Source organism: Elgaria multicarinata, chromosome 4 (genome assembly GCF_023053635.1).
Source record: "Elgaria multicarinata webbii isolate HBS135686 ecotype San Diego chromosome 4, rElgMul1.1.pri, whole genome shotgun sequence".
In the NCBI taxonomy this organism is placed as follows: Eukaryota; Metazoa; Chordata; class Lepidosauria; order Squamata; family Anguidae; genus Elgaria; species Elgaria multicarinata.
Window position 1 is genome coordinate 68,048,602 of NC_086174.1, and position 12,851 is coordinate 68,061,452.

The 12,851-nt window shown below is 43.9% G+C and overlaps 1 protein-coding gene across 1 annotated transcript in view; it reads right to left on the reverse strand.

Annotated features, from left to right (window-relative positions):
• The window catches only part of LOC134397640 (solute carrier family 22 member 2-like), a 29,546-nt gene extending 26,460 nt beyond the window's left edge, over nucleotides 1-3,086 (reverse strand). The window contains exon 1 of the mRNA XM_063124474.1: nucleotides 2,433-3,086. Within this exon, the coding sequence (XP_062980544.1) occupies nucleotides 2,433-2,846 (414 nt within the window). The 5' untranslated portion in view covers nucleotides 2,847-3,086. The remainder of the gene's footprint in view (nucleotides 1-2,432) is intronic.
• Nucleotides 3,087-12,851: the final 9,765 nt, after the last annotated feature.

Here is a 12,851-nt window from a genome sequence, read left to right on the forward strand (position 1 = left end):
AAAGCATAATTTTGGGTGTATTTTAAAGCAGTCACAGTTAATTTAGGGTAGCAGTCAAGCTCGATTCACTTCAGGACATGCCCCGGAATCCTCTGCAACACCCATGGCACATGCACCTGTGTCATTGCCCAGCAAATCAAGAAGGAAAAGAGGTTCTCCAAAGAATGTAGGAAGTTTTAAAATCTCTCTCAATATGAAGAACATCTAATTAGTGCTCAGCAAATGGAGGCTGCAGAGGGGAGCTAAACTAAATAACTACCATAGACCAACACAACTAACCATTTCCTGCACTCATTTTCCTTTGCTCTACCCTTTTTGTTACTTGGGGTTGCCCCAGACATCAGGACCAGTATCAAAAGCAGGCATGGTCTGTTATATGCTGAGGGCCCACACATCAGCAGGGGCCCACTGACCAGAGTCCCCTGGAATTGTTCCTCATCTTCACCAATGCAACCAGCTTGTTCAACTGCCTTTCATGTTGTCCCAGACAGTTGTGGTCCTGAGAAGGGGAACAATATATGTCTACTTACAGAAGAGGAGCAGTATACGTCTACTGCAGTCCCGAGAAGGGTAGCAATATATGTCCTTCCCAAGGGCCCTCAAAAACCTGCAGCTGGCACTGAGTGGGAAGAGTAAGTACAAGTGACTTGTGCTTGCTTTATTCAGATTCCTGTCTACATACGAAGTGAACTCCTGTGCATCTTCCCATGTTGTGTTCCTGCTTAGAATATCATACTGGAACTATAATGTCTCATATCTTCTTTCACCTCTCCCTCAGTAGAGTTCAGTGCAGACTCTTGACCGCTTGGCCAACAGGTTTGCAGTCTCATAACAGGCCTGAGGATGCAGCATCTTGAGGACTTCAGATATTAGTTGGATCTGGTCAGGTCTTTCCCTGTCCTGAAGCTGCATTGGTCAACACAACTGCCCACATTTCCTATTTTAGCTGGTTCCTGGGATAACACCATTGAACATCAGATAGTGAAGCAGGGACTGTAGTCCACAAAGGTTGAGAGGACAACACCTCCTCCCTGCACTGGAATTCTTACAGTTGTAAAAGCTAATCAGTGAGTCAGGAACCAGGAAATCATGAACATCTCCTTCAACATAGCTATTAGTAGGAAACATAGACTAGATCAGCTCCAAATAAATCTTACATTGTGTTCCTAATTAGTCAGCATAAAGAAGGAAGTACCCAAATAACATGAACAACTAGGCACATGCTGCAACTCTCCAACTGTGTTCACCTGCTCCTCAATTCAACTTCCAGCTCCACCGACCCTGCTTCTTTGATCTCCTAACTCTACACACTGTGAATCCTTGATCCTTTGCTCCTGTAGTTGGTTTATGGTATGACTGTGATTAAACAGTTTCTGAGTATTTGCCTGTAAATCCATAGGAAGTGTGAGGCCAGTGCCTACAGTGTAATCACTATATCAACCTACTTGGGACACTGGTCCACCCTACCCAAGAACTTAAAAGCCAAAAAAACCCAGGCTTTGTAATTTGTGAGCTTCCATTTCAAGAACGAGGGGTTGTTTTTAGAGTAAGAAAATTGCCTTCCCCGCCCCCACAAAGGTGGTTGATGTTCCTCCACCAAGTGGCTTTAAAAATAAAACTCCAGCCATCTAACCTGCCCAGCTCTGCTCACCCAGGATACAGTGGATTTTGAAAGATCACTATTAAGTCATCCTAGAAAATATAATTTTAAAAACCCATTAGCTCCTATTGTAAGTATGGCAAGGTGTTTAAGGGGTAACTTACAGAAAATATTTAATTTAAGAATGTTGTTCTATTATAAGTAGGGTAAGCTTCTGAACTTGTCTGAAAAGCTTCATGTTCAACTTTTTGTTTCAGATGCTAGCAATTAATTGACTCTTAACTGTACATAGGCACTACATTTCATGACAGGGTTATAGATGTTTCTACGAGTAATTAGGAAATGGATGAATCCCCATTTGTTTCTTTTAAGCTCCGCTGGAAAATGTGCCAGCTCTTCCAACAAGGCTACTTCCTTGAAGGTATGCCTATCTCGTAATCACAACTGAATCCACTTTAATTTTGCTAGCAAGCAACCTTACCTACTCTGAGTAGACCCACATTTGTGCAGGATGCCATCCACCCCATCTTGTTACTTAGTTCGCTGTAACTTTTGAGTTCCAAAACCAGCTGCTTGAAATGGCATTTCAAAATTAAAACCACAAAGGGCAGCTATGAAAATGGCTATCAAAGTAGTGTTGTGTCCACACCATTCCCGAATGAAGCATTGTATTTCACACAAGAGTTAACAGCATTAGTGGGAAGGTATTTTAGCCAAAGAGTTCCTGCTGTTGCTTGCCTGAAGGCACCTTATACATGATAATCCACAGCCTTCTTTCTCTTCCCTGTTTAATGTTGTTCACTAGAGACTGAGCTAGCATGCGTGTTCTTACCTCACTCACAACGGACTGTATCGAAGAATCATAAAGCCAACCATCTTGGCAGGTGGTAAGAAGGATGCTGCTGTTCCCATGACCGGTAAAGCTTTCCAACGGATTAGTACAGCTCAGCTCGGTTGTATTCCAGTCCACGTCATATCTCATGCACTGACGGGTGACAGTCTCCTCATTGGCCTTCCCTTTTGGGACTGTGTGATTCAGCTCCTCTTCAAGAGTCCAGCCACACCTGCTGCTTAACTCAGCAACTCCGGGATTCAGACAACGGTGCTCTGGTATAAAACCTAGAAAAACAACTCCTACATAGATTGGGGCAAAGGCAACAGAGAGGAAGCAAACTAGAAAAAACGCTCTTTTCTGATACAGGTCAAACTCCCCAATGTGCTCTAAAATGTCATCCAGGTTTGGCATGTTGGGCTCACAGCTCTGCACTCACTGCAGTTAAGAGTAAAACAGCTTCAATAAGAGTAAAGCAGCTTCAATCCAAAGAGAGTAACTTTATAAATTATTAAGCCACTAGTGCAACTTTTCTTATATAAGTTTAACTGGGGGGGGGGGGAATCAAGCTAGTATTCTTCAGGGCTAAACAAAAAAAAAGCTACCCTTAATAGCAGGAATGAGCAAGATTTGATTGCTAAGCCACGATTAAATACTTCAGATATCACTGTAATATGAAAAGAGAATCATTGACTTGTGACAAAGCATTTTGACAGAGGCAAACAACCCTCTGCCCTCCTCCACTGACCAATTTGTTCAGCCTTGGACATTGGAGCTGCTTTAACATAGATTGTGTTTCTTTCTGTAAAACATTCCCTCCAATGCTGCCCCCACTTCACCCTGTGACTGGTTATATACTAGTGAAATGCTGAGAGTGAGAGAGAGAGAGAGAGAGAGAGAGAGACCCCATCTGTACGACAACAGGATTGCTCCTCATTAAATATAAACTTGATTTTTCATTGATTCGAATGGGGGTAAAGAGCATCACAGTGCAGCAGCAGCAGCAATTTATTTCCTGAATTTATTTTTTTTATAGTGAGTTATAAATGCACACATGTGCATTATCCCATTATCCCATATACGAAGCTACGGAGGAGAGAGGAGCGAAGCTATAAATTTTATATGTGAAGCTCTGCAGATTCATATATAGCCAGGGGCAGACAAACCAGGAGCGGGGGGGTGGGGAAGGAACGAGGCAGCAGAGGGAAATGAACGAGGCAACAGAACACATCTCCTTCATCTGGCTGCCCGTTTTCCCCTCGTTGTTTTTGTGAAGCACCTGGAGAGCTTCACTTATTGGGCGGTACAGAAATGTAATAAATATATAAATACATAAAGAAATCTGTTCTAAGAAGCTTTCCCTGCGGAGCTCCACAGAGAGACTTCAAATGGCACGAACAAACAAGGCAGCCGATTGGTGTGAAATCGGCCAATCATGTTGTTCTTCCTTCAAAGCTCCGCCCACATGTCAAAATCCAATTTAACTCCCTCAAAGACACATAGCCATAAGGAGGTGCAAACTCGGACATGATCTAAAAGTCGTGGTGAATCGCGAATGCGAAGATGCTCATTATCGGTTTAAAAACCCGGCACTGCGGTGAACGGATGGCTGCATCATGTAACCTAAAACAAGCTGTATAGACAAGCCCAGAGAGAGAGAGAAAGAGAGAGATGTGGTGCCTGGCATGCTGCAGGAACTTTTGGGGGTGCAGTGCATCGCAGGATGCTCTGCATCCCTTGGAGTTAGGGTGGCCACCTACACAATAGCACCAAAGAGGAATTGTATCATCAGAAAAGAAAAAGAAAGAAAAGAGGACACAAATTTTCATAACACTGGCGTATACAAATATTTATGTAAAGCTGCAATTTAGAACTAATAACCATAATTTATATAGAAATACATTATTATTTATTATTTATTTAAAACATTTGTATCCCACCCTTATATTATTAGGATCTCAGGGCGACATACAGATAAAATCATACAATATAAAACAATAAATATACACAGCTAAAAACAAATTAAACCATGAATCAAGTTAAAACCAATATATAATTTAAAACAGTAAAAACAATTAAAACAGTTTAAACAATGTGCAAACCAGGTGAATTTTACCATTAAAGGCTTTATTAAAAAGCCATGGTTTTACTTGGTGAGGGAATAGAGTCAGCGTTGGCGCCAGTCGGGCCTCCAAGGCGAGGGCATTCCACAGTTGGAGTGCCACAACATAGAAAGCCCTCTCCCTTGTCCCATCATAGCCTATGTGTTGTGCTGGTGGGATGCGGAGGAGGGCTCCTCAAGTCTCAGACAGGCATATATAAAGAGAGGCGCTCCCTCAAGTATCGAGGTCCCAAGCTGTTTAGGGCTTTAAGCATCATTACCAACACCTTGAATTATGACTGGAAGTGTATAGGCAGCCAGTGCAATTCCTTTAAGACCGGTGTTATATGGTCTCTGTAAGATGTACCCACCAGCAGTCTAGCTGCTGCATTTTGCACTAGTTGCAACTTCTGAGTTGTCTTCAAGGGCAGCCCCACGTAGAGTGCATTGCAGTAGTCTAATTGGGAAGTTACCAGTGCATGCCCCAATGTGGCTAGGTTGTTCCTGTCCAAGAAAGGCTGTAGCTGGCTGATCAGCCAAAGCTGGCCCCAAGTAGTCATCTCCAAGGAGTCCACCTGGGCCTCCAGTGACAAGGACGGATCTAGGAGTACTTCCAAGCTACGCACCTGCTCCTTCAGAGAGGGAGGGCAACCCCATCCAGAACAGGTCACTTACTCAATTCCAGGACTTGGGAACCACCAATCCACAAAGCTTCCATCTCAGCTTCAGTTTATTGGCCCTCATCTAGCCAATTACAGTCTCCAGGCTCTGGTCCAGCACCATCTCCGCCCCAGCTGACTCTGACGACAGGGAGAAGTAGAGCTGAGTATCATCAGCATACTGATGACATCCAACCCCCAAACCCCTAATGACCTCACCCAGCAGCTTCGTATAAAGTTTGAACAGCATGGGGGGATAGAATAGAGCCCTGTGGCACCCCACAGCTTAATAGCCAAGGGGTAGAACAAGAATCCCCCAATACCCTATTCTGCTATACTACAGCGCTACATAGAGGTTATCTAGCTGAAAGGTAGGAAAGGAAATACTCCTTGAGCAGTGCTTGGATCTCAATTCTGAGAAGAAACTGAAACTAGATACAGTAAATTAATAGCTAATTAACAGCCTTACGTAGAAATGCTCTAGGTGACCTGTGTGCTGTCGAGGTGCTAATGGTTGATACTCTGCCTCCTTATGGTTCTTTGACTTTAAACCAGACTTGGACAGGCCAGCCATCAAACAGAGGACCCCTTTAAACAGGCAACTGTCCTCTACCAGCCCTTCCAAACAGAGGGCTGTCATCTGTAAAGTAGGACACCTGGCCACCCTACATTTATTATTTTATTTTATTTTATTTTATTTATTACATTTCTATACCGCCCAATAGCTGAAGCTCTCTGGGCGGTTCACAAAAATTAATACATTGTGGTCCATGTCTGTAGGAGCCCTTGCCATTATTATTATTATTATTATTATTTATTTATTTATATAGCACCATCAATGTACATGGCGCTGTACAGAGTAAAACAGTAAATAGCAAGACCCTGCCGCATAGGCTTACAATCTAATAAAATCATAGTAAAACAATAAGGAGGGGAAGAGAATGCAAACAGGTACAGGGTAGGGTAAGCAGGCACAGGGTAGGGAAAAACTAACAGTAGAAAGTAACAGTAGAAGTTTGCACAACATCAAGTTTTAAAAGCTTTAGGAAAAAGAAAAGTTTTTAGTTGAGCTTTAAAAGCTGTGGTTGAACTTGTAGTTCTCAAATGTTCTGGAAGAGCGTTCCAGGCGTAAGGGGCAGCAGACGAAAATGGACGAAGCCGAGCAAGGGAAGTAGAGGCCCTTGGGCAGGCGAGAAACATGGCATCAGAGGAGCGAAGAGCACGAGCGGGGCAATAGTGTGAGATGAGAGAGGAGAGATAGGAAGGAGCTAGACCGTGAAAAGCTTTGAAGGTTAACAGGAGAAGTTTATATTGGATTCTGAAGTGAACTGGAAGCCAATGAAGAGATTTCAGAAGCGGAGTAACATGGTCGGAGCGGCGAGCTAAGAAGATGATCTTTGCGGCAGAGTGGTGAACAGAAACCAACGGACTGATGTGAGAAGAAGGAAGGCCAGAGAGAAGAAGGTTGCAGTAGTCCAACCGTGAAATAACCAGTGCATGAACAAGCGTCTTGGCAGAAGAGACAGACAAAAATGATCGAATCCTGTCAATATTATACAGGAAAAATCGACAAGATTTAGCTACTGCCTCAATATGAGGAATAAAGGAGAGCGAGGAGTCGAAGATAAAGCCAAGGCTACGAGCTTCCTTGACCGGAGTAAGCGTAACATCATTGACAGTAAGAGAGAATGAGAGATGAGGAGAAGGTTTAGGAGGAAAAACAAGCAATTCAGTCTTTGCCATGTTAAGCTTCAAGCGACGATGAAGCAGCCAAGCTGAGATATCTGAAAGACATGCCGAGATACGATCGTGAATATCAGGAGAAAGTTCTGGAGATGACAGATATAGTTGTGTATCATCGGCGTACAGATGATATTGCCATACATTCCTAAGGAGTAAAGTAGTAGCTATTCACTTTTATGGTTGGAAGTTAAGAGGTGTGCTCATGAATACCTTTGTGCTGAGGGGTGAGTTTGCCCCTGGTGTCTACAAGAAGAATCCAATTCCCCTCTCAGCTGTGTTGCACATTACAGGACCCCAATGGCATGGAGCGAGATCCTCACGGCTCCAGAGGAAAGAGCCCAAAACCAATGAGATGGAACAAGATCCTGACTGCCCCACCTTGCTTATCGATATGATGCTAGAGTTGACATAGACTATAACTAATGGATTTCCTCATTATTCTTATGCTACAGATGGGCAGCAGATCTATACAGCAGATCTATACAGGATCTATACAGCAGATCTATACAGGACCAACTGCCTTGGTCGCCCTGTGGGATGACCTCTGTCGGGAGAGAGACAGGGGGAGTGCGACCCTGTTGGTTCTCCTAGACCTCTCAGCGGCCTTCGATACCATCGACCATGGTATCCTTCTGGATAGGTTGTCTGAGCTGGGAGTTGGAGGTACTGTGTTGCAGTGGTTCCGCTCCTACTTGGATGGCTGATTCCAGAAGGTGGTGCTGGGGGATTATTGCTCTGTGCCGTGGCACCTAAGCCACAGGGTTCCACAGGGCTCTATCTTATTCCCTATGCTGTTTAACATATACATGAAGCCGCTGGGGGAGGTTATCCGGAGATGTGGACTGAGGTGTCATCAATATGCGGATGATACCCAGCTCTACCTTTCCTTTTCATCAAACCCAGGTGAGGCAGTGGCTGTTCTGAACCAGTGCCTGGGCACGGTAATGGACTGGATGAGGGCTAATAAACTGAAACTCAATCCAGACAAGACGGAGGTACTGTTAGCGGGTGGTTCTTCTGTCCGGCAAAGTGATGTTTGCCCTGTCCTGGACGGGGTTGCACTCCCCCTAAAGGATCGGGTCCGTAGTTTGGGGGTGCTCTTGGATCCAGAACTGTCACTTGAGGCACAGGTGAACTCAGTGGCAAAGAGCACCTTTTATCAGCTCAGGCTGATATACCAGCTGCGCCCTTATCTGGACAGAGATAGCTTAGCTACAGTTATCCATGCTCTGATAACCTCTCGTTTGGATTACTGCAATGCGTTATACGTGGGGCTGCCTTTGAAAACGGTCCAGAAACTTCAACTGGTGCAAACCCCCAGTTGGCCGGCGAGATCACATTACGCCAGTCCTTTTACAACTTCATTGGCTGCCAGTCCAGGTCCGGGCCCAATTCAAAGTGCTGGTATTAACATTTAAAGCCCTAAACGGTTTGGGGCCAGGTTATCTGAAGGAACGCCTCCTCCCATATGTACCTACCCGGACCTTAAGATCATCTACAGGGGCCCTTCTCCGTGAGCCCCTGCCAAAGGAAGTGAGGCAGGTGGCTACTAGGAGGAGGGCTTTCTCCGCTGTGGCACCCCGGTTGTGGAATGAGCTCCCCAGAGAGGTCCGCCTGGCGCCTACACTGTACTGCTTTCGTCGCCAGCTGAAGACCTTTTTATTCACTCAGTATTTTAACACTTAATTTTAACTTAAATTTGAATTTTACTGTTTTAACTCTGTATTTTAATCTTATATCAACTTTGCTGTGTGGTTTTATCCTGGTTGCGCTTTCTATATTGTATTTCGTAATTGTGTTTTAAACTGTTGGGTGTTTTACTGTGGTTTTAATTTTTGTGAACCGCCCAGAGAGCTTCGGCTATTGGGCGGTATAAAAATGTAATAAATAAATAAATAAATAATAAATAAATTTAATAGTAGCACAGACATGGAAGATCAGTGGCCTGATTCCAAATATCTCTTGTTCTAGGACATGTTTTTTTTTAAAAAAAAAAAAAATAGGTAGCTACAAACTGTTGAAGATACATTATATGTAAGCTGAAGGCCAATGAATAACTGGGATATTGACTCCCAAGGAAGTTCACAGCAGGTTAATGGATCTTTCAGTTTGCTTGGATTGTGTATTGCAAGTGATCATGAGGACCTGCTGGCTTTTTTCTGGGAGTAGGGGTAACAAAGCTACAAAGCATTTTGTGGTTGTAATTTGTGTGCATAACATGCCCCACTACAACACACCAGTACATTTTCCTTATGTGTGCTCTTTGTTGTTTAACATTACATTCTATGACATTTAGAAACCTACACAGAGCCTGAGAATTAAACAGCACAGTCAGTGGTCTAGTGGCTAGAGTGTTGGACTGGGATCCGGGGGGGTCTGGGTTGTACTCCCCACCCAGCCAGATTATTCGATGTACAGCCACACTGTATCCCTCTCTTACTTCACATTGAATGATACAGCTGTGAAATGAAAGTCCAGGGTAGGGGGAGCATAAGTAATTCTCACAGAGGCCTGGGATGATACTGTATTAATGAAGTACTATCTTAAGTCATTAACTGGGAATTACGTAGGGAAATAATTGGAGTGCTTCAAAGAAGCTCATTTACTCCAATGCGGACACATCTTTTGGTGCCCTAAAATGTTAGGACAATGAGATAAATATTTGGAATACTTTACCAAAATAATCAATGAAAGAATGTTGATTACTAGCCTCTAAGATTTTTTAGCTCACCTAATGCATTCCCGCTTCAAATCATAGATAATGGATACCAATGCCAAGCATGTAGGAAGTATCTTGTAGCTTCAGCAAGGGAGAATGCCAAAGAATGACTTAAAACAGTATAATCACAGACAGCTGCAGCGATGTGAGAGAATAACTAAATGGAGCTATTTCTGTTTATTAGAGGGACCGATTTCTGATTCGGCATGTAGTAAGAGAGGAATGCAGTGTGTTTGTATAATCTGGTCCCATATACAATAGTTTTCTGAAGAAGCGTAGAAATGGCACCACAATCTGGAGTTGCTGTTGAATAATTCAAGGTCACTCACCTAAGAGAATCAGGGTTGAAAAATAATAATAGTATTGACTGTATTTACTATGTATGACCTCTTATTGTTTTGTCAAAATTCACCAAAGATAATTTCGGTTGAAAAGACAACTATATTGACTTTATTCATTGAATATGACCGCATATATTATTGTTAAATTTCAGACAGCGTGACGTGTATGTATACTTTAGAACAATTCTTGTGAACTTTGTCATTACACTTTGATTTTCACTGGCACGTTTAGCCTTGTAATTGACTATATTGCACTTTTTGTGGTCCTTTTGTTCTGGCTTGAATTCAGAGAACGCCTTCTCTTGGTTAATCTAGAGAACGTGCTCTCTACTCTATTCTCACTGGAGGTTCAGCTGTTGCTTCCCTGGGCAAGATCAAGTTTTATTGTCAAACCCTTTAGAGACCGCTGGAATCTTCTAGTGATCTGTTTAATTTACAAAGTATAGATTGAGAAGGGAATATGTGTAGAGCAAGCATAGGCATTAATACTTCCAAAGCAGTTTCTGCCAAAACAACAGAGTGCTGATAGCCCATGGGGACACTCCAGGCTTTCATTCAGCACACTCTCCACAGCAGGGATGCAGAACCTCCGGCCTGTGGACCCTCCTTGGCTTCCTTCAATGGGCAGGGCTTGGCCTCCGCTTGTCTCTCCACTCAGAAATAATGGTGGACTCGGCTAGTGCAGGGAAGAGCGGCCACGCTTCCTGGTACTGTCAAGTGGCTTCCCAATCAGGGTTTTCCATGCATACCATGCAAATCTAGGGACATGAGGAGCCTTCCTTCACACACCTCTTAGCACCCACAATGGAGACAGTGAGAAGCATACAAAAGGAGGTGCCCATCTCAGCCAGCATTGCACTGCTCCTCACGGTGCTGGCAGAGGTCCTTTCTCCATAGTGAGAGGCATGGAACTCTGTGCCTCTCTCAGTACAGAGAAAGAGGGGGAAAGGGGGAGAGTCAGTAGGTGTGGCCACACCCACTGATATCATCTGGGCCATGGAAGGCCTGGCAGGGTAATTTGGCTCCCACCCCACCCCCCAAAAATTGTTCCCATGCTTTAAAATAAGGATGTATCAGTAGTACAAAAGTATATTGGTTCTATACCAATATACTCACCACCACATATCAAAATTCATATTCCAAGTCTTCTACTGTTCTCAGCCACCATTTTTAGATCTGACCGTGGTCATCAAGCAAAATCTATATCATTCCAGGTTGCGGGGCAGGAAGATACAAGGAGGGAGCAATCCTACAGCTAATAGGCATTGTCTGAAGGGCCATAGGACATTGGGGAACCCACCCCACCCCCAAAGTCAGTAACAGTGCTCCGATCTTGAAAGGGGGAGTCAGAGAACTGCCCCCTCCCCATCCCAACTGGTATAGAAAGAACTGCAATGGCTGGCGAGATCAGAAAATCGACTTCAAGTAAGGTGAAATGGGAATAAAGTCTTTCAAGAGTTTTTCACAGAGCAGGATTGTTACCCACCCTGAACAGCCCAACAACAAACTATGGATTCTCAAGGTGGCTTGTTCGAGAAAAATAACCTATACTGCAATAACTAGCCACCCTGCAGAAATGTCCTGGGTTCAGACAACACACAGGAAACAACCCACAGTCAACTACAGAGTGGGGTTTAGCATGATGTGCAAATCCAGTCAGTGACTGGAGATGTATCTTCCCATCTCACAGCAAAAGAGGTGGGAAGGTGCATTCCCATCCAACTGATTCGTAGTGAAGAGGGCATTGTCTGCATCCAGTTGTGTGGTTCTTGTGCTCAAATTTAGCAACCAAACTACTCCTTGCTAGTTCTCTTCCCAAAGGGTCCCTGCTACAGATGATGATAAATGTGTGTGTCTTTTATCAAATGCCAATAGCTGCAGGAGCTTGGTCAGGCTTAGGACTTTGGGCTGCAGAGAGGAGGAGCTCAACTTTCCCCCCTCCCATGGCCCTGATTAATATTGCCTCTCCAAAAGCTGCTATTTGCTCTGGGAGGGAAACCTCCACTGGAACTTCCCTTCTGATGCAAACAGCAGAGTTTGGGGGACTGCTCAGGAGCACAAGAGTGACGGGAAGGTTTAATCTCCCCCACCCTGCTCCCAGCAGTCCTGGGCACAACTTAAAGAAACACATTTAGTGGCAAGTATAGATTGGCCAGAAAATGGCCATGGTAACATAGTTATGTAGCTGAAAATGTTCTGGTCATCAGTGTCTGATTTTTTTATCCTCTAAAACAGCTCTTCTGGCATTGTTTCCACAGGCAAGGAAGGCCAAAAGAAAAAATGATTTATCTTCATGTTCGAACCTCAGATGCAGCACCTAATTAGGGACAGACAGCTGCACGATTTTCCCTTGATGAAACTTTAAGGAAAAATGGAACACGAGGGTGGGGCGGAATAGAAATGTAATAACTGAAATAAGAAATGAAATGAAATGAGGGTGGACACAAACGCAACCCTTCCGTGGTTGCCGTAATTCTTCAAATTTTATGTACCCTTTGATTCTTTGCCCCCTTGTCATTATTACAGTGTGCTGTAGAGAATTCTGTCATCCTGGAGGGAAGGTTATCGTGTATCTAATACAGACAATGCCTCCCAGTGGCCTAAAGAGGCACTTGCTTCTGATAGCTGAATATAAGCTAAGCCAAAGGCATGTTCTAGCCAACCGTGAGTATACTTAAGCCCCATTGATTTTAACAAGAGGCTGTTGAGAGCATGTACAATACTTACGCTTCTCATTCGAATCAATAAGAATCAAGTATGCTTAATTTTGGCTAAATTATGCCCCATGTTTATACTAGCTTAGGTAAGTGACCTCAGTGGAAGATGGTGGCTTGAATGTCTGTCTGTGTGGTGGTG